The sequence below is a fragment of the Oratosquilla oratoria genome, chromosome 27, assembly GCF_046742065.1.
Source record: "Oratosquilla oratoria isolate Oo_2021 chromosome 27, ASM4674206v1, whole genome shotgun sequence".
In the NCBI taxonomy this organism is placed as follows: domain Eukaryota; kingdom Metazoa; phylum Arthropoda; class Malacostraca; order Stomatopoda; family Squillidae; genus Oratosquilla; species Oratosquilla oratoria.
This window is the reverse complement of record NC_134803.1, coordinates 51,525,109-51,552,165: the sequence shown is the minus strand read 5'-3', so window position 1 is coordinate 51,552,165 and position 27,057 is coordinate 51,525,109. Positions and strand designations below refer to the sequence as shown.

At 39.5% G+C, this 27,057-nt stretch overlaps 2 protein-coding genes across 7 annotated transcripts in view; one reads left to right on the top strand and one right to left on the bottom strand.

Moving 5' to 3' along the window:
• The window catches only part of LOC143039708 (uncharacterized), an 18,299-nt gene extending 10,331 nt beyond the window's left edge, over positions 1–7,968 (bottom strand). The window contains exons 1-4 of the mRNA XM_076209947.1: positions 7,842–7,968; positions 4,827–4,916; positions 3,491–3,663; positions 2,957–3,118 (exon numbers count right to left, since the gene is read on the bottom strand). Coding sequence (XP_076066062.1) covers positions 2,957–3,118; positions 3,491–3,663; positions 4,827–4,908 — 417 coding nt within the window. The 5' untranslated portion in view covers positions 4,909–4,916; positions 7,842–7,968. The remainder of the gene's footprint in view (positions 1–2,956; positions 3,119–3,490; positions 3,664–4,826; positions 4,917–7,841) is intronic.
• Positions 7,969–12,475: 4,507 nt separating this feature from the next.
• Positions 12,476–26,036, top strand: LOC143040060 (uncharacterized). 6 transcript variants are annotated; one of them, XM_076210696.1, is made up of 9 exons: positions 12,476–12,602; positions 21,410–21,499; positions 21,912–22,084; positions 22,401–22,562; positions 22,794–22,885; positions 23,089–23,230; positions 24,923–25,054; positions 25,480–25,652; positions 25,755–26,036. In XM_076210696.1, the coding sequence occupies exons 2-9, from the start codon at positions 21,418–21,420 to the stop codon at positions 25,873–25,875; spliced, it is 1,077 nt and encodes a 358-aa protein (XP_076066811.1). In that variant the 5' UTR covers positions 12,476–12,602; positions 21,410–21,417; the 3' UTR covers positions 25,876–26,036. The 6 variants fall into 6 exon arrangements, with proteins under 6 accessions (XP_076066811.1, XP_076066809.1, XP_076066810.1 ...); XM_076210694.1 differs by having other exon boundaries at positions 12,476–12,709; XM_076210695.1 differs by lacking the exon at positions 12,476–12,602 and adding an exon at positions 16,000–16,063.
• The last annotated feature ends 1,021 nt before the right edge of the window (positions 26,037–27,057 follow it).

Sequence of the window (27,057 nt, the reverse complement as noted above, 5' to 3'; positions counted from 1 at the left end):
AGAGGACAGGGGAGTCATATGAGAGGTACAAAGAAAAGAAAAGAGAAGTAAAGCAAAAGGTAAAGGAGGCAAAGAGGAGAGCAGATGTGAAATGGGGTAGGAGTATGACAGAAAATTTTGAAAGTAATAAAAAGATGTTTTGGAAAGAAATTAAGAGAGGAAGAGGAGGCGAATCAAGTAGGGAAGAAAAGGTAAAAGGTACAGATGGAGAGTTGATAATGGAAGAGATGGCAGTAAGGGGAAGATGGGCAGAATATTTTAGGGAGTTGCTGAATGTGAAGGAGGATAGGGAAGGAAAGATAGCTGTAGTGGGAAATGCGAAGAAAATGAGAGTGATGAGTGAGGAGAATGGAGGAGAAATAAGGAAGGATGAGGTGAAGGCAGCTGTAAAGATGATGAAAGCAGGTAAGGCACCTGGTCTGGATGGATGTCATGCAGAATGTCTGAAAAAGGGAGGTGCAGTGATGGTGGACTGGTTGGTGAGGTTATTTAATGTTTGCTGGAGAGAGGGTAGGGTACCGGAGGACTGGAGTAGTGCCTGTATAGTTCCTCTTTACAAGGGAAAAGGGGACAAGTGTGAATGTAGTAATTTCAGAGGGATTAGCCTGTTGAGTGTAGTAGGGAAGGCTTATGGGAGGATCTTAATTGAGAGGATTAGGAGAGGAACAGAGGGAGTAATTGGTGAGGAACAGTGTGGATTTAGGACGGGTAGAGGTTGTGTAGATCAGATTTTTGTGGTAAGACAGATATGTGAGTAAGCTATAGGAAAGGGGAAGGATGATTTTTGGGCTTTCATGGATCTGGAAAAGGCTTATGATAGGGTAGACAGAAAGGCACTGTGGGAGGTTATGCAGATTTATGGGATAGGAGGAAAGCTTTTGGGAGCTGTCAAGAGTTTTTATGAGAGTAGTAGAACATGTGTTAGGATTAGAAATGGAGAGAGTGAGTGGTTTGAAGTAAAGGTGGGACTTCGTCAAGGATGTGTTATGTCGCCCTGGCTGTTCAACTTATACATGGATGGGGTGGTGCGAGAGGTGAATGCTAGGGTAGTGAGTCAGGGATTGGAGATGGTTAAAGAAAATGGAGAAAAGTGGGAGGTGAGCCAGCTGTTGTTTGCGGACGACACTGCGCTTGTGGCAGGGTCAGAGGAGGGATTGAGGAAGCTGGTGGCAGAGTTTGGGAGAGTATGTGATAGAAGAAAGCTAAAGATAAATGTGGGTAAAAGTAAGGTGATGAGATGTACAAGGGGTGAAAGTGGCAGTAGACTGGAAGTGAACATTAAGGGAGAGCGACTGGAGGAAGTGGATAGTTTTAGATACTTGGGTGCAAGTGTAGCAGGAAAAGGTGGAGTGAAGGTGGAGGTAGAATGTAGATTGAGAGAAGCGAGTAAATGCCTTGGTGGTTTAAAGAGTGTAATGAGGAATAGACATTTGGGAATGGATGCGAAGAGGAGACTGTATGAAGGAGTGATTGTGCCAACAGCACTGTATGGGGCAGAAACGTGGAACATAAGAGAAGAAGAGAGAAGGAGTTTGAATGTATTTGAGATGAGGTGTCTGAGAAGCATGGTGGGGGTTACTAGGCTGGATAGAGTGAGAAATGAGGAGGTGAGGAGGAGAACAGGGGTGAAAAAGGATTTGGGAGATAGGGTTGATGAAAGAATATTAGGATGGTTTGGACACATGGAAAGAATGAGTGAAGAAAGACTAGTAAAAGAGGTATGGAAGGCAGATGTGGAGGGAGTGAACATGAGGGGACGTCCTAGGATGAGGTGGATGGATGAGGTGAAGGGGGCTTTGGGGAAGAGGGGAATGTCTGTTGAGGAAGGAAGGGAGAGGACGGAAGACAGAGGTGAGTGGAGAATGGTTGTATATGGATGATGTTGTGACTGCATGAGGAGGAATGGGCGGGGAAGTGGGGGTGGGGTAGTATGTGTGAGTAAATTTTGACGCAGCCCGAAGGGATTTCTCCCCGTCCTCTCCTTATATGCAAAGGGGGACGGAGAGGGGGGGTCGCCGATTAAATGAAGCGGCCTCGCTGTGGATGTACTGTGTCTTGCGACACTGCTTCTGACCCAGGGCGGTGGGCAGGGTTCAGGGATGACCCGTCATCCAGGAGGTGCTCAGATGAGAGGAAGGGTGGGAGGGGTGTGGAGTGTATTTAGGGATGAAATGGGTGGGAGTGTTTTTGTGCCTTTCCCTTTGTGGCTACCTCCCTTGGAAGGGGGAAAAAGCCTTGGTATATGTATGTATGTATGTACTATTATTATTATCATTATTATAATTACTATTATTATTATTATTATTATAATTACTATTATTATTATTATATTATTATATTAATTGCTATTATCATTATTATAATAATTACTATTATTATTATTATTATAATTACTATTATTATTATTATTATAATTATTATCATTATAATTACTATTATTATTATTATAATTACTATTATTATTATTATAATTACTATTATTATTATTATTATAATTACTATTATTATTTTATTATAATTACCATTATTATTATTATTATAATTACTATTATTATTATTATTATTATCATTACTATTATTATTATTATTATTACTATTATCATTATTAATATTATTATTATTACTATTATTACTATTATTACTATTATTATTATTATTATCATTATTATTAAATTAATTATTATTATTATTATTAAATTAATTATTATTATTATTATTAAATTAATTATTATTATTATTATTAAATTAATTAATTATTATTATTATTATTATTATTATTATTATTTATTATTAATTCATTAATTATTATTATTATCATTATTATTATTATCATTACTATTATTATTATTATTATTATTATTATCATCATAGTTATTATTACTATACTATTACTATTATAGTTATTATTACTATTTATTTCCAATTATAAACAGAAAAGCATCGACTTAAGGATCACCTGAATGACATCGACATAGTCGAGGCCGAGGAGTTCGAGGCTCCTGTCGATGCTCTTGAAGACCCTCTCGGCACTGAAGTCGAACGTGCGCTCAGCGGTGGCCATGTAACATCCCACCTTGGTGGCGATGTAGTAGCTCTTTCTGGGCACCGTGGCCAGGGCCTGCAGCAGGAAACGTAAATGCGGGAGCATAGCAAGAGGAACAAGCCTGGGGGTTACTCAGTTAAAAGATATATATATATATATATATATATATATATATATATATATATATATATATATATATATATATATATATATATATATAATAAATATCAATGAAATATATGAGAAATATAACATATGAATAAATAAAGGAATAGATTAATAAAAAAATAGAGATGAATATGTGTATGATTAATGTGTAAACAAATCATACTAAATAGGTAAGTATGAAGTGAAAAATAGAAATAAATAAGTCATGTGTGTATTGAGGGAGGGGGAAGAGTGGGGGGGGGGGATGTTGGGGACAGAGAGTTCGGTCAAGCCACCCACCTTGCCGAGGATCTTCTCCGAGTGACCGTTGCCATACAAGGGCGCCGTGTCGATGTAGTTCACGCCCGCACGGAGCGCCCGGTGGACCGTTGACACGCCCTCATCTTCACCTTGTGGGCCGTACACGCCGCCCAGGGGCACCCCGCCGAAGGCCAGACGGGAAACGACCAACCCTTCGTCATCAGGGAGAAGAAAATATTGAACACTTCCTCCGTAGCATCATTGGTTCTATCCTTAGCTTCGAATAACCTCTCTTTCGGAGACAATCCGGTGAGTAGGTTCGTCATGCCGAATTAGGGTCACGGTACGCAGGCTCATCACGATGCCCATGTGGTGATTGGTTTGATGACAAAACATCATAACGTTATGCTGGTGATGATACTAGAAGTATGATACTAGTTGTTACTAGTTTCTATCATCGCACGCTAGCGTCGCGCGTGTGGGCCCCTATTACTCAGGAGAAGCGAAGCCATGATATAATTAAATTCTTGTTGAGGTAAGGCTTTTCTTAATGGATAGCATGACCCGCTGACCCAATAAAAGGGGTTCTGTTCAGTGATGACCAGATGTTTCCAAAGAGACGTGTCAGATCCTGATCGTTATTGCTATTGGTTGGCATATTATTGTAAGAGGGCTCGGCAGCTACCGTTGGTCGTCCCGACCAATGATATCTACTACCCTCTTACAGAAATGAACTTAGCCAATTATAGATAATGGTGTTCACCCTGAAGGAGGAGCCTTATCCTTTCAGGGGTTTCGTCTTAGCTATCAAACAGAGTGAAGCCACTATAAAACTAGGCTCTAGGAGTCTAAGTCTGTGCCTATCATAAGTTAAGACTGTGGCCCTGAGAACCGTAAAGTCGGTATGAATATCTATGTCCGGCCTTCCACACCCCGTACACTATCACTACTCAAATTATTGCCAATTAAACATAGATAGTCTCATTCAACACCACAATACTTATGATGAGCTAAAACTATTTAATTCAAACTTGTTCGTAACTTTCCCTGTTCTGGCCTCTCTACAACAGCTATCACTCCAACTTGAATGCATAAACGGGGGAGTGCGACATCCAGGAGCAAGAAGCGCTGGTAAAATGGAGTTCATACTAACAACGGCGATATCTCTATTCCCGATTGATACCGTACTTTACAAAACCCTCATCGCCACACATGACGAACGCTGCCTTACATAAACTTTATGACCTCGGGACTTCAAAGACAAAGCAATAATCGAGAGCAACTAAAATCTATTTATAGAATCTATCTCGCAATGGTAGATAAGATAAAAGGAGGAAAAGCAACGGAAAACAAAGAACAGGTGTTGAACAGTTACCTGTGTTCCCAAGAGGGCTGTATTTCATTTTCACTACGGCATCTCTGTCGTGGAACCCGTCAACGTACGTTGCTTGGTCCATATTTCGCTCTGCCAAACAATGCAACGCAAAAATTGATGTAAATGAACATACATTCATACATACTAAAGGCCCTTTCTACTTTATAAGGGGATAGCACATTCAAGGCATTTACCAACTACATATTAATATGAATGTGACATATGCAATGAGGTTTATGAGAATATATATAAGTGTATACAGTATATATATATATATATATATATATATATATATATATATATGTATATATGCATTATATGTGTAACGTAATATTAGATATTACGTCATATGTGTAATTATGTTATAGAATTGTGTTCCTTTGTATTACATAACTATGTTCATATTTCTTGTCTATGTATGTATTGTAACAATGTTAAGCAGTAACGCCCGTCCACTATATGTAATCTTGCCTACGTGCGGAGAAAGGTGCGCACTCTTGTAGAACAAACAGACAAGCGAAATCCTGAATAGTTCGGAGCGCACAGATTTGACAGTTACTAAATAAGTAGATTGTTCAAGCGAGTCGAGGGTCTTAAAACTACCCATGTTGACGTGTGTTAACTTACCCTCCTCCCCCCCTTTCGCTCACCCGCACCCTTAACCGGAAGTATCCCGCTTCCGGTCCAATGGTATATAAGCGGTGGAAATCGCTCACTCCTTGTCATTTTCTCACATATTGATCTCTTGATAAAAACTAGAAGTTTAGATTCATGAGACGATTGGTGTGAAGTGATCACCCTTTTTGCCTACATTACGTGTCTGATATACATTGCATTACTTTATACTTATATTTGTACTTATTACTTATTTTGATGCATGTTCCTGATCTCTTTGTACTTAGATAGTACCATATTGTATACGTATCTTGTGTTTCTTATTTGAACGATAATTTCCATATTCTTATAATCGTGTAACGGTCCCATTGACCCTACTGCCCATTCTCTTTTGTGTTGATTGCCTGTAAATATTTTCCATATTAATAATTTCGTTTACTAGTTTTATCGCTAGTTTAATATTCCTTTCCTGGAATCTTCTTTGTTACCTTTACTTCTAGTCTTACGAATTATCTAGGCCCTGACCAGATAGTTCAGTCCTACAGTGACTTCTAGAAGTGAGCTGGTTCTTAAGCACTTATCCGTTATACGTAACGTCACTTCACTAACCAGCCCGTCCCGTAACATATGCATGTGTGTGTGTGTGTGTGTGTGCGCGCGCGCGTGTGTACAAATCATACAGTATGTATGCCGAAAACTCTTTACAAATGTAGATGTTGACGTAACCATTGACTTTATGATCCAGAGAGCCTACCACAACGATAGCACTCCCACTTTAGACATTCCTGAACACCCCCTACGCTCCATTCTCCGGCTCTGCACCAAAGAAGTCCCTTTTAGAAGCCCAAGAGGACATATGTATGTGCAAACAGAGGGAGCGGCAATGGGACCCCCTCTTGGGGTAATCTTTGCCAATTTCTTCATGGAAACAATAGAGGAAAAGGTCTTGTTGGAAAAGAAACTTAGCATCTACTGTAGATACATACGAGTAGATATTTTTGTTAGGGTTAATAACGATGAAGAACTGGAGACCTCTGCCGGCGCCTCATGGAAGAATCAGGCCTCGTTTTTCAGACCGAACGTAACATCAACGGGTCCATTCATTTTATAGATATATAAGTCTCCGAATACAAAACCAGTGTTTATGTTAAAGCAATCAATAATGAGCGCTGTTTCAATGAACAGTGAGAAATAGAATATATACATAGATTACTATTTCTGTTTTTGTACTAGGAGTTTGTCTATTGGTCTGTGTTCGTTTGTTTGTATATAGCTATTGGCTAATGTGTAGTTATTTACGTTGATCTATGTAGATTTAAAAAATTGTTCTGGATTCACTTATGCGTGTATTTATTACCTTACGTATATGTATGTCGATTTTGTTGAATTCTTCAGTTATGTTGGATTGAATAATTTGTAGTGAATTATGTGAGTATCTAGACTTTACGTCTTAGTATGTGGATTCTGTTTAATGGATTAGTTAATAATTGTTTTTCCTATATGTGTATGCGCTTATTGTTTAATTTGCATTTATTTGTTTGTATATATTTGTATTTTTTATTCTTGTTGGTATACCTCTATTGGTTAATATGGTTTTCCTAGATTAGATTGTTTGTAGTTTTCTATTTATATTGAATGTCTATATATATATATATATATATATATACACATATATATATATATATATATATATATATATATGTATATATAACAAAGGGTTTTTCCCCCTTACACGGGGGGTAGCCAAAAGAAAAAGGCATAGAAATCACTCCCACCCATTTCATTTCCCATATATTCCACTCCCCTCTACCCTCCTCCTTCCCTCTCTCCTATCTTGGCACCTCCTGGATGACGGGTCATCCCTGCATCCTGTCCACTGCCCTGGGTCAGAAGCAGTGTCGCAAGATAGCACATCCACAGCAAGGCCATTTCACAAATTCGGCGACCCCCCTCTCCGTCCCCTCATGCAGGAAAGGAGAAGACGTGGAGAAATCCCTTCGGTCTGCGTCAATTTTTTTCTCATACATACTTCCTCGGCCCCCATTCCCCACCCACTCCCCCTCATGCATCACAGCCTCATCTATACACAACCCTTCTCCATTCACCCCTATCTTCTGTCCTCTCCCGTCCTTCCTCTACAGACATTCCTCTCTTTTGTAAAGCCCCTTTCACCCCATCCATCCATCTCATCCTAGGACGCCCCCGCATATTCACTCCTTCCACCTCCGCCTTCCACACTTCTTTTACTAATATTTTTTCACTCATTCTTTACATGTGTCCAAACCATCCTAATACTCTTTCATCAACCCTATCTCCCAGCTCCCTTTCCACCCCTCTATATATATATTTGTGTAGTTATTTGTAAACATTGTTACAATAAAAATTAAAATGAAGACTTACCGGGTTGATGGGCTGATAATCCTGTCCTGTCTGTTTGGGTAAGGACGACAGACTGAAGGAGTTGTAGAATGTAGATGACGGTTTGATGCAACTCGGACGGAGGAGGTGGGCGGAGTTAGTTGTAATACGTGACCGGCCAAAAAACAAGTAAATAGTTAAATAAAAGCAAGCCTGGGAGGTTGGGAAACAATAAGTAACCAACGAGAAGAATCTTAACTAACTGCGCATTTGTATAATGACACAGTTGCTTCGAGATGTACGTGACTTCGAGAACTTTCTGGTGCAGGTTGTTGTTCGTATACGGTTCACGAACGAATTAATCTTTTAATGTTAAATTCATGATGTAAACAATTACGTAATTTTTCCATGATTTATATTCTGAATAGGTTGTGTTTTAATGTATGATTTTGAGTATAGACTGTATTTTGATATGAGCATTTTCCGTGAGAGATTGATTATATCAAGCAGTAAGGAATTTCGTAATCACGGGGTCGACAGATCGATTTTCACCCGCTTAAAGGTCAAAGTGCACGAATTTTATATATATTTTTTTTAAACTCCAGGTAGAGAGAAAAAAATTGCCCACAATTCCCACAAAATATTTTTGCTATTAAACTTGAATTTGGAATAAATAAATAAATAGATGGATAGATAGATAAATAAGTAAATAAACAAAAATGAATAAATAAATTAATAAGAAAATAAACAAATATAAACAAATAAAAATTAAATCCGAAAAAATTGTCTGCAGTTCGAAAACAAGTTCGGCAATCGTCGGAAGTGTGGCACTTGCTAAGTCATGCGTCGGTATTCACGCGCCATTGTAAACATTGAATCTATTGAATAGCTGTGAGAAATTTTGATCTTTTATGACCCATTGCGTAGCTGCTGAGTGTAAAAATGATTAAGGAATGTAACAACAAAACCAACACTGTCAATGATTGGGATTTCCACATCTATGAGACTAAGTTTCCATCGACTATTGATCTGCTCCTATCCCATTTCTGACGTTTTGTGATCCTCCCTTGCAATATATAGTATCCTAACATATATAAATACACATTTTTTCATGCAGAAGATTCCCATATAAAGTATGAAAACACCTCCCTCTATTACTGCACGATATTCAACAAGGCATATTACAGAGACAGAAAAATATTTATATTTTTGTTTTTTCGTCGTGGATTTGTACGGGTTACACGATCTAATAGATCAATTTGACACATTTACGGCACAATAAATGCTTTTCTCATAATTTTCATATCACGAAATTATAAATTTAACTGAACTATTTCCTTTTCCAAGATTGTATGCTAATTTCAGGTACATACATTTATGGAAGTTATGGTCTTTTATATATATAAATACACATATATATATATATATATATATATATATATATATACATACATAAATATATATATATATATATATATTTATATATATGTATATATATATATATATACATATGTATATATATATATAAACATATATATATATATATATATATATATATACATACATATATGAGGGCTACATAAAAAGTAATTGTCTCAGTTATTGCCAAGGTAGCAAAAGTCTACCCAAAGTATTTTGCCATTTCTCATGGTCAAGTTCATGATTCTGAAGAGCAGCTCATGGAAGGTTCACAAGAACACCCCCACCCCCACCCCCAGCCAACAGACTGGGCCTAGGTAGCCTATGAAATGCACCTTTTCTGAATCTGCACAGGTTATGAATGTCCACAAAAACGTAGTACCAATAATGTATTCATAATTGGGCATACAAATAGCGAATCAATTTCTATGCATACATTATGAAGATTCGTAAAAAGGTTAGGTTAGTTTCATGTGTGCATGTCTACTGGTATCTATTATATGTGCACCCAATTATGTATTCATTATTGGTGCTGCACATTTGAACGGATATTCATAATCCGTGCAGATTAACAAAATATGCATGACAGCCTACACAAAGAACACTAAGAATAAAATGATGATCTTTTTTCGCTTTAGGCCTAGCCTATCCCTAGACATACCAGTCAGTATTTCTTATTCTTTCTGTTCTGTGTCCCTGGTTTTCCTCCTCCTGATCCTGTTTCTTCCCACTTTCTTCACTGCCACGGTCGGACTTCCCATTTTCATCATCATCGTCAAGAAGGTCAACTTCGGCATGTTCAGTCATTTCCTGGTCATTTTCGTCATTTGGAAACGAATTGTGGGTTCAAACGTATATAGATGGACGGATGATGAACGACCTCCACTGTCTAACTTTTCTTCAGATTCAATTAAATTCTGCGACAGTTTTCAATAGAAACCGCGAGTGTGTATGGAATAAGTACCTCTAAAGGAGCATTTAGATGGCCAAACGGTTTGACTGTGTAAATGGCCCTTAAGGCTCGATACAATGTTGACTCCTATGACGTTCTGCCGATGCATGATGAATGGTTGCGAGTCTCGGAAACAAATCTTCGGTAATCCGCTCTTTAAACACGTATCTTAAATGAAATATGACTATTACGATGGTGGAATCGACTGGGATAGTTTATAAAACCATTCATAAAAGAGAGTGGGTGGTTTAGAAGAATTACTGCATTGGAATCATTTGAGGAAGAAAGGACTGTGACCCATGTTCTGGATGGTGGTTCCTTATTGCAAAGGATTCCATGGAAGAAGTGTGACACATTTGAGGACATTGCAAGCATGTACATGAAGCATATTTCCAAAAACTTTCTCAACCCGGTGGTTGTATTCGACGGTTATAAATCAGGACCTACTACCAAGGACATGACACACAATCGACGATCAAAAGGAGTCTTTGGTCAAAAGGTGATGTACACTCCAACCATGCCCCTTCGGTCAAAAAAGAAAAAATTCTTGTCGAACTCGGACAATAAGCAAAACTTCATTGACTTATTGTGTGAAACATTCAAGACAAATGGAATTGACTGTGTCAATGCGCCAGCAGATGCAGATGTCATGATTGCGAAGAAGGGAATTGAGCATGCAAGGGAAACCGTGACATATGTGATAGGTGAGGACACAGACTTGTTGGTGCTGTTGTGTCATTATGCGGAACGAGGGATGAATGATTTGTACTTCAAGTCGAGCAAGGAAGGTGGGAAATGTTGGCATATTAACTCAGTAGCAGAAGCTCTCGGTGAAAGCATCTGTAGTATCCTGCCAGTTGTCCATGCACTCTGTGGATGTGACACAACCTCACGACTATATGGTATTGGTAAAGGGGCTGCCTTGAGGAAAGTAAGGGAAGACAACGGTTTCTTGAAATGTTTAGAAGCATTCTGTTGCCAAAGTGGAAGTAAAGACGCGATATCATCAGCTGGTGAAAAGTCCTTGGTTTATTTGTACGGGGGAAAAGGAAATGACACCCTTGACGGACTACGAAAGACAAAGTTTTGCAACAAGGTGGGAAAAAGTTCAACTACTGTTGAAGTTCACAGCCTTCCCCCAACAACTGATGCAGCCAAATACCACTCGTTCCGTGTTTATTGTCAGGTCCAGGAATGGATGGGGAACTGTGTGGACCCCGAGAAATGGGGCTGGTGTCTGCGGAAGGGACAGCTTGAACCGAAGACGATGGATTCGCCAGTGGCTCCTGATTCACTACTGAAATTGGTCAGATGTCAGTGTAAGGGCAACTGTGACACTCAACGCTGTAGTTGCAAACGGAATGAGCTTGAATGTTCCAGTGCATGTGGTGAATGTAAAGGACTCTGTCAAAATAGCAACTTTGATGCAAGCACCGATGATCCAAGTGAATACGAACTCCTATCATGCCTCTGAATGACGTCATACTGCGTCATGGTGACGTCATATCACATTTGCAATGCCTCATTCTGTATTTCTTGAATTTATCTTGAATTTATGTTTCATATGTTCATCAGAGGGACCTAATAAACAAGTTAAAGCCAAAAACCGTTGTTTGTAATACATTTATAGGGTCTGGGAGCAGCCAGAAAAAAGTTATCTGTAAATTGAAGCTTTGCACGGCGGACATTGAATTTATGCAAATTAACCATTTTCCCGGTGTCCAAAAGTTGGAGACTTTTTATATGTTCATCAGAGGGACCTAATAAGCAAGATTTAGCCAAAAAACCTTCTATTGCAATTTGTTCTAGGTCCAACCCTACTTTGACTGGTCTATTACACAGCGACCCTCCCCTCTCCCTTCGGGCTGTGTCAAAATACCCTCCATATACAATTCCACTCATCCCTGTGTCCTACCTTCTCCCTCCCTTGCTCTACAGATATTCACCTCTTGCCCAAACCCCTTTCACCCGATCCATCCGTCTCATATTCAGTTTTACCATAAATTTCACGTTCCACCTCTGCTTTCCACACCTCTTTTACTAATATTTCTTCACAATTTTTATTATAATTTTTGTGTCGAATCATCCCAATATCTAATCTCATTTCCCACCCCCACTTTCCTCCTCACCTCATTATGTATCACAGAATCAAATTTAAAAATAAGATAGAAAATTTACAGTGCATTTTTCAAAAACAATAAAAATAACATAAAATGTGAAAAGAAAATAAGCCGAAATTAACATGAACAATTTTCCAAGAAGACACACAGATGTTATGCATGCACTAGGAACAGCTAATCGCTCAGTTTGCTGTCTGTTGTACGGGCGAACGACGTGTTGGAATAGTTTGTGGTGATTTTGTGTCTCCTGGTATACAGTCATAGGGCACTCGTCACAATTTTATGTACTGCAATACTTCCAAGGATAGAAAAGTAAATAGCGTAAAGTTCTCATCGAATATCTGCGCGTCTGTCCAAAGAAAAACAGGACTTTTGAAATTATCATACGTCACTTCTAAGACTGCGATATCAGGAAAGGGGTATGGCAGTACTTCATTTGTATTTGATTTGTTTTAAGGCAAATATATGCATACATATACCAAGGAGTTTCCCCCACCCCCTCATTCCTTCTTTTCTTGGCTACTCCTTAATGATGACTCATCCCTGCATCTCGCCCACTACCCTGGGTCAGAAACAATACAGCAAGGCACAGTACATCCACAGCAAGGCAGCATTATTTAATCCCCGACCTCCGACCCCTCATGCAGTAAAAGAGAAGACGAGGAGAAATACCTCCGGGAAAATAACTTGCAAGGAAAACATGCTTTAAACTTTTAAAAAATATATACATTGTTTGTTTGCTCGGTGAACTTGTTCACAGATAGCAAGTTTTGGATTTTATTTGGTCGTTCATGTGTTTAATAATTATGATTGCTGAGTGATATTTGTTCCTATGCTTGTCTGAAGGTCACTGCAGTGCAGTCTGAGTCGCTCGAGTTAACTTACGTGCCAGATGGCGACAAACAACACATGTTGATTTTTTCTCTTATACGTTCAGAATCGTGAGCATATTTTAATGTAAATTTTGATAGAATTTTTATTTTAAACATATGAGTGTTTATATATATATATATATATATATATATATATATATATACACTGTATATATATGAGTGGAAGGGTGGTGAGGTAAACACCAGAAACCGTTGGAGTTTTTATTGTTAACGTTTCATTCTGGAAGGACTTCCTCAGTGTACACAAACAAATCATTGACAGCTTATATACCCACAGCTTACCCCGTTCCTCCCCGTTCGTCTTCGCTCCTCATGCACCTCCGTTCGGCATCACGAAGAACCAAGCTGGCCGTTATTCTCGACAATTTTACAAATCCATCACCGTGGTTGCTACCAAAGACTATATACGAAAGACTGGAAGGCACGAAAAAGGTGTAAATAGCCTAACTGATTACTCATGAGTTTAGTTACTTCAACCAACGCTAGAGATCGCTGTGCTTTATTCGGAAAGAATTAGCGGGCTTTTTGGATCGTCTGCATGTTTACATTTCAGCCATATGTGACTTGGAACACATGGTTGGTTCAAACGGTCCAAAAGTTCTCATCCTGAATTCATGTACCATCGGTTTCCTAAAGAACCACAAAGGTAAGTGTATATTGTACTGCCAACATTAAGTATTATAGACATATAAGTGTCATTTTATTCATTAAGTAAAATTGTAAATCAACATTCTCTTCTTTTTTGATAGATGTTCAAAGTGGATACAAGTAACCGGTATATCGACATTAAGGAAGAAAACACCTACACAATTAAATAAAAGTCAAAGGATATGTAGCCATAATTTTTCTCAACGGCAATATGCATCATCAACCCGTTTGTGCCCCAATGCATACCCAGATCAAAATTTGCCTGCTGAGTGAGTCAATGCAGTTTTATATATACATTATCATAAGATTACAATAATTAACATTGTTTGGTAAGAAGTAATGATTTTCATTATGCGTTATATTATCTATCAGATCCAGCACACCCAGATGAGCCAGAAATAACCAGTATGGATGCAGGTAAGTGCTTGATCAATGTGTAAATAGTATAGTAAAGTTATAAGGTTAATTGAAATGACTTTATTTTATTAGCACATTGCATTTGAAACAAAACATTGGTTGTCTCTATATATTATATATTTCTGTATTACTTTAAAGTTGAACATTATTTAGAATATTCTTTCATTGCCATTAGCTAATTTTTGTATTTGCACAAAACATATTTCAACTTGAAATTACAAACTAAATTCTGAGCATAGATACCTTACATACATTATCTGTTTATAACTACAAAACATCACATATATTATTTTACAGATATTGACCTGCACTTGGATACTGCAAGTACTTTGCAAGTACTTTGCATCACCAGCAAATTGAAATGGAAATCTTGCCAAGTTCATTGGATGAGAACTTTGGTTAGTACTGACCATTTATTAGCATTGCATAATTCTATAAGACCTGTAAATCATAAAAAGTAAGCAACATATGTCAAATTGCAACAACAGATATTAGTACCACAATTGAGTCCACAGTTATATAGATGTTTTATAGACCTGCTTCACACTCTTGGCATAAATGTGATAATGTGATAAGAATAGAAATTGTTCTGGTAGATGTTCTTTGGAATTAATAAAATTATGAAATAAAACCTAAGCTTTCATTTTCCCATATTACCACATATAATACCCATGAAGACTAATGATAAAGAAATTCATATGTATATAAATCAAATAAGAGAATTATATATATATATATATATATATATATATATATATATATATATATATATTATGTGTGTGTGTGCGTATGTATATGTGTGTGTGTGTGTGTATATTATAATTTTTCTTTATATTTTATGAAAAAATCAGAGGTATGAAAGATATTATATATACGAGATATTGTCAAATGTCAAGTATGTGAAAGCAAATACTATTTACACAGTAATGGTTACAAATGAAGTAAAAAAAAAAAAAAATGTATTGAACTAAAATAATAATCATATACAAGGCCGAAAATATCAATCAATATATAATTCTAAAAATATATAAAATACAATAAAATGGCAACAATAGCTATCGCTTCGATTTTTAAATTTTCAACCGCTCAATAGATGGCGTTAAAACCCCAATAATCTAGCGGTATTTGGCATTAATTCTGGCTACATATTTTTGCTAAACACCTTACGAACCCTTCCTGTCTTTCTTTTATAGTCTTTGGTTGCTACATGGGTGTACACACACACACACACACGGAGGTCCGGGTTCGACTCTCGCCCGGGGCTGAAATAATATCAGTATCGCAGCGCTGAGGGGTGTTACTTCAACTCTCGTGGGCGGGGAGTTGGGGGTGTGTGTGTGTGCAAGGTCATAGCATTACCCATAGATCGGACCTACGAGCTCTGAGCTCTCTTCCAGGAGGGAAATAGCTGTCGATCACGAGTCCAACACGTGATCCAAAGACCAAGTGAATACACACACACACACACACACACACACATATATATATATATATATATATATATATATATATATATATATATATATATATATATATATATATATATATATATATATACTCGTACTGTGGAGTCTGAATCACTGAATATAATCAATCCATCATTTAAAATATCTGCAACTGATTCACTTTATTTGTTTCACTGTGAAACAAACTTGATTCTGCACCTTAACTTCCTTGAAGCTGTAAACACTGGGATGCATGCCGACAGGCCTCTTGGTGGCCTTGAGTTTGCCTTGATTCTCATTCTCCCAGCATGCTTACGCATGTGGTGATACTAACGATAGTGTGCTGGCAGGAAGTCTCTGACGTGTGGTGGTAGTGCATTGAAAAAGTTTGGTTCATTTCGTGAGAAGCTGTTTGATTGTGGTGTCTTTAATCTTGCACGGTTTGTTTTGAAGCCCTCAGGTCCTTCCTCCTGTACCCATGAAAGCTACTTAGGACCACTCGCTTGCGCCGAATTGGTTTTTGTGGGAGAGGAAGTATGTACTTTTTATTTATAAGGCTTGTATCGCGGCTCAAGAGGCAACGTGCCAGGAGACTTGGGCATCGGGGCTTGCATCTACAATAACCAACAGAAGCGGGGGAAATGCTCGGAGACATAGTCAAAGAGAATGACAGAAACATGGGTTTTCTTCTTCTTAGTAAAAGGTAAACTGAAACGAGGGAATGTAGCACGAGAAAGAGTCAGAAATAAAGTCAATTTTAGTAGAGAAAAAAAAAAACGTGTTGGTGCATATGGGCGTCATTTTGTTCGTGCAAAATGTGTGTGCATTTTCTGTGAATTTATTTCACAGTTGTTACTGACACTTGTCCCGCGCCAAGTGTAGGCGGCGATAGCGTCATCACCCGCCTTTTTTGAAGCGAGTAAAAGTTCAGCGTCGTAAATCTTTCTGTTATCTCCCTTCAAGTTACTCAGTTTCTACTGTTATAATTATTCTTGGAGTAATCTTTTCTCTAATACAATTTTTGTTAAATTGGATAGCCACTGGCGTTCTGTATAGCTGATCGCTCAAAATTGCGGACGACTTTTCCCCCCTCATTGTTCAATATGGAACAGAAGCTTTCAGTATTCATCTGGGTACCAGTATCTACAGATTTCAAGGTCTCTTACTTCTTCTCCAGCTGGGTGGGAATAATAAGATTCTAATAATCTGACTTCATATGTTCAAAAGTTGAATGATCTAACAGAGTGCGGCTTGTGATCTGATGTCTGTGACTGATGTGACTATGGGTTTCTTGTCTTTTTTTAAATCATTAATTGATTCAGCTGTGTATTTAAAGGTGTCTGGCTTTGTCATTTGTCTGCAGTGATCACTTGTTCGGTAAATGATGGAAGTATATTTTTTCAAACCTGCTGCTTGTGGTTTTTTGTCATGTACTGTGTAGTGATAAAAAAGAATCCAACTTTGAAACTGTAGTGATTATCTACAAAAGTTCTGGTGAATCCAATGTAAGTATTTTGAAGGGACATGTGTGTTTATACACTATATTGTTTTCACTATGTTCTCTGGTGTTAGCTGCGTTGTTCCTCATAATGAGTAACACAGTTTTATTTGGTTTGTAAAATCAGACTAAGTTTATTTTAATATTGTGTGCTCACTACACAGCACGACATGACAAATGACCACAAGCAGCAGACTTGAGAAATAACGCTCCCACCATTTACTCGTATCTAACAAATGATCACCGCAGACTATAAATAGCAGAAGCTGATTTAATCGAAAAATTTATACTACCTTTTAAATACACAGCAGAATCAATTGATACTTCCCTTAAAAAAATTGTCACAAGTGTGGATCACAAGCCATATTTGGTGAGGTCATTCAAGTTTTGAACATATAAAATCGGATTATTAGAATTTTATTATTCACACACAGCTGAACCCAGATGAATATTGGAAACTTGTGTTCCACATCGAACAATGAGAAAAAAAGTCTAGCAATTTTGGGTGATCAGCCACACAGAACGTCAGCGGCTATCCAATTTAACAGAAATTGTATTAGGGAAGAGATTACTCCAAGAATAATGATAACACAGTAGAAACTGATAGCAAAAATAATAATAATGGCAACTTGGGCATCGGGGCTTACATCTACAATAACCAACAGAAGCGGGAGAAACGCTCGGAGACATGGTTAAAGAGAATGACAGAAACATCGATTTTCTTTTTCTTAGTAAAAGGTAAACTGAAACGAGGGAATGTAGCACGAGAAAGAGTTAGAAACGAAGTAAATTTTAGTAGAAAAAAAAGAACGTGTTGGTGCATATGGGCGTCATTTTGTTCGTGCGAAATGTGTGTGCATTTTCTGCGAATTTATTTCACAGTTGTTACCGACACTTGTCCCGCGACAGCTGCAGGCGACGATAGTGTCATCATCCACCTTTTTTGAGGCGAGTGAAGGTACACTCTTAACCCACTATCGGAGAAATAATATCAGAAGTACTATCTGTAATCCTCTTCAGCAGGATGGACTAGCTAGGACGGACCACACGCTCGCGCGGGATAGGTAGTTGTAGGAGGGGGAAGAGATGTCTGTATGAAAATGAAAAGATAGTTGTGTATAAAAAAGGGCTCCTGCCACCGGGCGATTAGGGATGTCTGTTTCGTGTTGTGGTGGCTTTGGAGGGGTGGGCAGGAGACTTGGGGTTGGAGGTTGAGATTAATACGTGTAACCGTGAGGTTACGTTGGGATATTTATTCTTCTCAGCCTCATCCAACAAAGCTAGAATATGAGTAGGAGGCTTAGTCGTAGGGAAAGATAGAGAATTTGGAAATAATTTTAGTGGTAGGTAAACTGAAATGAGAAGATGTAGTAGGAGAGAAAGCTAGAGATGAAAATAATTTCAGTAGAAGAAAAAGTCTATATTGATGTTTGTGCATGTAGTAGCGTTATTTTTGTTTGCGATATGCTTGTGTGTGTATTCTACCCATAGAGGGTTGTTGCCTCCAAGTGTGTGTACTTACAGCCTGACAATTAATGGGCGATATACATTATCATTATAATTATATTATCATGATCACTATTATCATTATCATCACAATCATTATCACTATTATTATTATCACCATCATTATCACTATTATCATGATCACCATCATTATCACTATTATTATTATTATCACCATCATTATCACTATCATTATGATCACCATCATTATCACTATTATCTTTATTATCACCAGTCAAAGCTGGTGAAGGGATACATTATTGATATGCGCGGCTATACAAGATTTATCGTCTACACCGGACGTGGGGGAGTCGCAGCTGACAAATAGTCTGTATGGTGTGGTCTAGGTGTGATGTGTTGTATTAGGTGTTTGTGTCCCCTCCCCCGCTCTACTTTTCCCCGTCCCCTTTTCAGTACTCCTCACTATCTCATTTATACCTGTTCTCTATCTTCTTGTAACCATTCTGCTAAGTACGCTTCGGACATCGCTCGCTCATCGCTCAAGCCCAACCTGGGGCTAAACAGGAACGCTCATGCCTAAACCTGGGGCTAATCAGGAACGCGCTCTCTACACGCGGGTAGTGAACTCTACTCACTTCCCGTAAGATACATACACACACCTCTCACGAACATAACCACACCCCACGCACAAACATCTACACGTACTTTTTCTTCGACTAAAATTCGCTTCCTTTCTAACTTTCTCTTATACTACATCTTCTCATTTCAGTTTACCTCCCACTAAAGATTTTTCCGTTTTTCCACCTTTCTCTACTACTACGCCTTCAACCATTTTCTCAACTTTTGGTGATTCTAATCCCAGGCGTCGGCACCGACGTCCAAGCTCCCTGCCCATTTCTCCTGAATCACGACCACCAACCGCCCCTAATCGCTCGCTCAATCGCCCGGCGACAAAAGCCCTCTTTTATACACTACTATCTTTTCATTTTCTTACTGACATTCTTCCCCTCCCACAAAAACCGATCCCGCGCGAGCGGGTGGTCTTTCCTAGCTAATCCATAATCCATTCTGCTGAAGAGGACTACAGATAGTAGCTGATATATACGGTTTTTCTGTACTTATGATATTATTTCTCCGATAGTGAACATTTACAAATGTGTTATAACATTACAGTTTCCCGAGCGAGTAAAGGTTCAGCGTCGTAAGTCTTTCCGTTAGATCCCTTCAAGTTACTCAGTTTCTACTGTGTTATCATTATTCTTGGAATAATCTTCTCCCTAATACAAATTTTGTTAAATTGAATAACCGCTGACGTTCTGTGTAGCTGATCGCTCAACATTGCGGAAGACTCATTGCGGAAGACTCATTGTTCAATGTGGAAAGGTGCTCTCCTTGCTCTTTCCTTTTTTGACATGTCTGTTTCTCGTTTTCGGGTTTACCGTCAAGCGCTCTCGTCATGAAGACCAAATTCCATGTTGTTATCGTGAGAGGCAACTTGCGCCCGGATGGCGTCTCGCTCATTGATGATGCCAACCGTTTAAGCTTCGCCCAGACGGGTCGGGTTAATACCCTTTTCCATCTGATGGATCAGGAGAGTCTCGACGCCTGCTTCGAAGGGAGGACTGTGGAGAGACTGGAGAAGTTGGGATTCTCTCCCCGCAAGGTCACTCCCGCCTACGAACGTGTGAGAGCGTCCCTGTATATAGGCAGGATAATCCTTGACTCTCTTGGAGGTAAGGACGCCATAGTGCGTGACCTGTGGGGATTCCCTGTGGACCCTCTAGGACCCCATTAAGAACCTCCTGGAACTTCAAGGGGAGCACTTACGGAGCCAATGGGGTGCACTGTAGAAACTCCTGGAAAGCCCCTGTGGAACCGCTTGGAAGCCCTCAGGGGAGCCCCTGGTACTAATAGAAGAATTCCTGTAATCGGACCGGAAACCGGAAATCCCTCAAGGAAACACGTCCCCTCCGACTCGGTTGTGTGATTCGTCACGGTGTGTCTCTGCAAGGTTGTCGAACACCATGGCCGGTACCACGCAAGACAAACGCAGGCAACGCCATTTTTGGAGTTGGATAACAAAAGGAAATATTCACTAAGTGACGTGAGGAAGAATAAGAGTTTAGAAGTGGAGTTAGGTAACATTCACAGAAGTGAATTCCCTGAGAAGTACACATCCTCTTTGTCTCCTTTAGGCAAGAAGAAAGGTAATGAAGCGTCAGAAATCAAGTAGAGTATTTTTTTGTTTTTTAGGAAAACAAAACGCCTAGAGGAGTTTAAGAGCAATTCAGCTCAACAGCTGAGTCTTGAGGATCTTACAGATTACAATGGAGATATAGACCCTGAAGAAGAAAAGCGATTTGTGTCTCACTATATCCAAAAGTGAGTGGTTTAGCGCTAACGAGGATTTTAGATCCCATTATTTCGACATGAAATGCAAGCAGCCCTACGGGGTTGGACGCAGACCGTTGCTCGTATATATAAAATATGTGTGTGGTGTGTGTATGTTATACATATATATATATATATATATATATATATATATATATATATATATATATATATATATATACATATGTGTGTGTGTACTATATGTACTTATACTGTATATATTCTCATAAACTTTATATTAATGAATATCTAGTTGGTGAGTGTCTTGAAACTGCTACCCCCTTATCAAGTGGAAAAGACCTTTAGTAAGTATGAATATATGTTCATTTACATTAATTTTTGCGTTGCATTGTTTGGCAGAGCGAAATATGAACCAAGCAACGTACGTTGACGGGTTCCATGACAGAGATGCCGTAGTGAAAATGAAATACAGCCCTCTTGGGAACACAGGTAATTATTCAACACCTGTTCTTTGTTCTCCGTTGTTCTTCCTCCGTAGGCCTTACTTTTATCTTATCTACCATTACGAGATAGATTCTTTAAACAGATTGTTACCTTGTCTTTGAAGTCCCGTGGTAATAAAGTTTATGTAAGGCAGCGTTCGTCAGGTGTGGCGATAAGGGTGTTGTAAAGTACGGTATCAATCGGGAATAGAGATATCGTCGTTGTTGGTACGAACTCAATTTTACTAGCGCTTCTATCCCTCTGGACATCGTGATGAGCCTGGGTCACGTGACACTAATTCGGCATGATGACCCTGCTCACCGGATCATCTCCGAAAGAGAGGTCATCCGAGGTTAAGGATAGAAGCAATGGCGCTACGGAGGAAGTGCTCAATATTTTCTTCTCCCTGATGACGAAGGGTTGGTCGTGTCCCAGCTGGCCTTCGGCGGGGCGCCCCTGGGCGGCGTGTACGGCCTCCAGCAGGAAAGCGAGGCCGTGTCGACGGTCCACCGGGCGCTCCGTGCGGGCGTGAATTACATCGACACGGCGCCCTGGTACGGCAACGGCCGCTCGGAGGAGGTCCTTGGCAAGGTGGGTGGCTTGACCGAATCTCTTTACCCCATTCCCTTTGCGCCTCCTCCCCACTTACTGGGCCTACCTCATACACACATTATCTATCTATATAAAAATTCATTTCATATGTATCTATTTATTCATATAATTTGCTTCTTTATTATTTATATATTTATCTATTTATTTTCGTTATTCATTTATTATTACTTTACTTATCTACATATTCTATTTTTCATTTTATTTTCTCATTTTTTTCATAAATTAATTTGCTCTCTGAGTAACCCTTCGAATTGTTCCTCATGGTATGCTCCGGCATTTGCGTTTCCTGCCGCAGGCCTTGGCCACGGTGCCCAGGAAGAGCTACTACATTGCCACCAAGGTGGGACGCTACGAGCCCGCCGTCGAGCGCATGTTCGACTTCAGTGCCGAGAGGGTCTTCAAGAGCATCGACAGGAGCCTCGAACTCCTCGGCCTCGACTATGTCGATGTCATTCAGGTGATCCTTAAGTCGACCTCACTCAGTTAATAATAAAAGAATAGAAGAATGATAACAGTGGTAATAGTAATAATGGTAATAATAATAATAATAATAATTGAAAAAAAAAAATCGTGAGACCGCAGCAGCAGGCTCGGAAGTCTCCTGCTGGACCCCCGGGCTATTCCTGAGGGGGTGATGCAGCCTAGAGTCTGAAGACTTCGAGTGCAGGACGTTTTTGTTCCTCTGCAGGTCCACGATGTCGAGTTCGCGGAAAACCTGGAGATCGTCTGGAAGGAGACGCTGCCGGCTCTGGCCGAAGTGGTCAAAAGGGGCAAAACCAGGTAGGGTTCGAATCCCGCTGTGGTGAGGAAACGTGGTCGTGTTATAAAGAACTTAAAATACTTCATATTTTTTAAACTTCAGTATTGTGTTTAAGCTTAATTTTCATAAATGTGTTAGGAAAATGTTCCTGGTCTTGATATCAACTTGGTAACTTAGGACATTCCACCTCAGTCCATGAGAATTGGTTAATATCCTTCTTCAGGTTCATAGGAGTCACAGGGTATCCACTGAGCGTCCTGAAGGAGGTCGTCCTGAACTCCCCCGTCAAGGTGGATCTCATCCTCACCTACGCCCGGAACACCCTCATTGACCAGACCATTCTGGAGTACTTGCCTTTCTTCAAGGTACACCTCACCTAGAGTAAACACGTATATACTGGAGTGGGTTTATGCCTTGGCTGGCTACACCCCCTCATTAGAGGGAAGAAGTTTATATATATATAAATATATATATATATATATATGTATATATATATATATATTATATATATATATATATATATATATATATATGTGTGTGTGTGTGTGTGTGTGTATGTGTGTTTATATGTCTGTATGTGTGTGTGTATGTGTGTTTATGTATGTCTGTATGTATGTGTGTGTGTGTATGTATGTATGTATGTATGGGGGTATAGAATTGGATTTATGGCGTTTTTGTCTCGGGCTTGGATTTCTGGGGTTATGTCTCATGCTTGGGTTTGTGGCGATTTGTCTCATGCTTGGGAGGGCCCTAAGATCATCTGCTTGTATATTTAGATTTGGGCTCAACTCTTTAATGTATAGTGCTTCTAAGATTGGGAGGCGTCTATCATCTGTACATATTTCCAAAGTCTCAGTGTTTTCTTTTAGGATGTTTCTTGTTAATGTTATGCCGTGGACTTCTCTTAAATCGTTTTTAGGGGCTCCTGATGTCAGGTGGTATGAAAGGCGACGAGATAACCTCATTGTCGTCATACCATTATAGGTGGAGGGGAGGACTTCACAGTTCCCTCGTGCACAAGTAAACCTATAGATGACGTGCTTTCTGAATTTCCTTTCTCTCTTGGTGGGGGCTGTTTTTAAGAAGGAAGTGGCTGATTTTCCTTGTCTTATAATAATTCACCAAGTTAATTTTTTCTCAGGACTTACTGGTTTAACGTTCCCCTTTCTAATCTGTTTCATTATACTTTCATCTTCTTTATACTCTGATGAAAATGTAGATTTATAATATATGTTAATTTGTTCTATATTTTGATTATTTTTATTATCTAAGTACCAGCCATCCACTATTTTCTTGGTCTGGTGGTTAATATCTTTCTCACTGAAGCTATTATTGATTAGGACTTGGGCGGAGCGCTCGATTTCATTGTGTACTTGTTTCCATGTGCTACAAAATATAGAAAAAAATAACATCTATTATAAAGTCGGAGGTTTTCGCTAGCACGTGACATTTCATCACTGCCTGAGTTACCAGGTAACCTCTCCCATGTGACCAGTAACCTCCCCCAGTAAAGATCAAGTATAGAAACTTAAGTATATAAAGTAACATCATTAAATAAAACACCGGAATATTTCTTATCTTGAGCAAATAAATAATTCCTAAAAGGCTACTGAAGAGGGTCTTGAACCCGAAATCGCGATGTAGCAAATAGGACCACCTAAAGTGAAGTCATAAGCCTCCTTTCAAAGAAACACAAGCCCATAGTAAGACATGTGGAAAATACATTTTAGAAAATAATAAAGGTACAATTAGTCACCACTTTCAATAATATATATATATATAGTATACATATATTGCTAAACCTTGTATGCTGAGTGATGTATCGTACGGACTTTGCTCTGGTTAACATCAGATGATATTCGGCTGAGGGGGCTTACTCGAGTCCAAACCCGGCCTCGTTCGTTCGACCGAATGCCCATCCTGAGCTGAATAGAATCGACCGGTGTCAGCCAGACTAAAATTCACGTGACGTCAACGGAGGTGAAAGAGTTCCCGCTATGCGACACAGAGTGTTCATTTGTTGTTAATCCGTTGTACATTTGTTGTTTATGGACCAGGAGCGGGGCATCGGGGTGCTGAACGCCTGTTCCGTGGCCATGGGGATGCTCACCGAGAGTCCCGTGCAGCCCTGGCACCCAGCGACGAAGGAGATCAAAGACGCCTGTCGGAGGGCCGTCGAGTACTGCAAGGTGGGCAAGAACGAGACGAGCAATGTCATTTTTTTGAGCTGAAAGAGCTTTATTTATTTATTTGTTTATTTAACATTCTTATTTCTATCCATTTTCATTACTTTTTCATGTAATCATTTATTTTTCCAATTGAGGCTGTGACCTTCGGCTTCGAGGAATGAAGGCAGTCTCCCTAAAGACTTTCGCCTACCTTCCTCGACTTGTGTGTTCATTCTGTCTGCCACCAGGCGATTTGATTCGGCAGAGTGGACACCCCGTAAGGGTTTTCAAGGATTTGATAGTTGGAACTCAAATAATTTCGCCAGTGGACAACCAGATTTGTGTGCTTATATAGAAAACGCCTCTTTAAGTGTGGTTGATGAGATAAAGTGTACAGCGATGGTGGTAAGAGGGTGGTGGTAACTTTGCTTGCACCATCTGTACAGGCAGCTGGTGGTGATGTGGCGAGGGTGGCCATCTACTACAGCCTGGAGACTCCAGGGATCGCCGCCCATCTGACGGGATCCCGCACCCTGGAGATCCTCGACCGGAACTTGGAGACCTACACCTCGGAGCCCACCGAACTGGACAAGCGCCTCGCCAGGGAAGTCAAACAGAAGTATGTACGACGGTGGTGTTCCAGTTTCCCGTGTGTGTGTGTGTGTGTGTGTGTGCATATGACAACCTAGTCTAACCCCTTCTTCTCCCTTGTCACTTCCAGGTTCTTCGATGGCCTCTCCCAGAAGCACTGGGAGGGCATCGAGAAGCTCGAATATCAACAGGAGCTGAAGAAATTGCGGGGCGAGGTTTCCGAGGGTGGAGACGACCAGCCCGTCGTCTAACGACGACTCGCCCAGGCACCAAATTTTCTGGAACGCCTTCCGTTGGTAATAGCAGGATTGTGTTGTGTTTGTTCACCATGCCAGTGACTTTCCAGTCAGACGCTCCATTGCAGGATTCTTGTTATTTCTTTCTACCCGAAATGTATTTGCATCTCTAAGAAGTTGTTTTTTTAAACCTTAATCATTCTACCAATTTTGACCCATGGAATGAGTGTTGGAAAAAACGATAGATTTAAATTTATAGAATACAAATTTCTGCTTGGTTGAATGGTCATGTATTTTCGACTTGTAAATAAAACAAAACAACGAAGCCAAAAGCCATGTTGAAATTAAAGTCCAATTCTAAATTAAAGAAAAAATTAGTTGGCACGCTGTAAAACGAATTATAAAAATGATCGTATGAAATAAGAGAAAATTGTGGACAACACTTGCCCTCAGTGTACGATGAAAATAGACCAATGTAGAAATAATTCCCTCCATCTGAAATATCTAAAGCCACGTCCACACGGTCGAGCTGTGCCTGGCAGGGCAAAGTCTGCAGTCTATGCCCGCGTAAGATGTCCACACAGCTGTCTGTGGTGGTTGGATGGCAGTCGGACGCCAGCAGTTGTTGTGAGCGAGTGGTTCATTACGGTAAGATCACCATGGTGCGCTCCATACTTCGAAAGAAGATAGCACTATATTCTATCATAATTGGTGCCTGCATTAAAAAGAAAAACAAGAGACCACAGAGACGTGTCTGGTGCCGGGAGTGGTTGCAGAGACGTGAAAGAATGGGTAGCTCTGTGACAATCCTACGTGAATTGCATGAGGAAAATGAAACTGTTCCGCAATTACGTGCAGATGGACATAAACAGTTTTTATATTCTTGTATCGAAAGTGGAGAGCTATATTCAGAGGCAAGAGACAAATATGAGGCAAAGCATTACACCAGCAGCACGTTTGTCTCTATTTCTGTAATCAAAACACCTTACATTCCACAGACATTCATGTGATTTATATATATCAATCGAAGTTATAGTGTCTTGTCGTGACCAATATGCACTAGCACTCGGTGTGGACATGGTGTACTAATAACGTGGTAGTCAGTGGATCTGCCTACACCTTACCTCGTGCGTTTGGCAGTGACGGAAGACCTCCATCCACTGCCCTCTATTGGCGCCGGGAGCGGACAGTTTGATG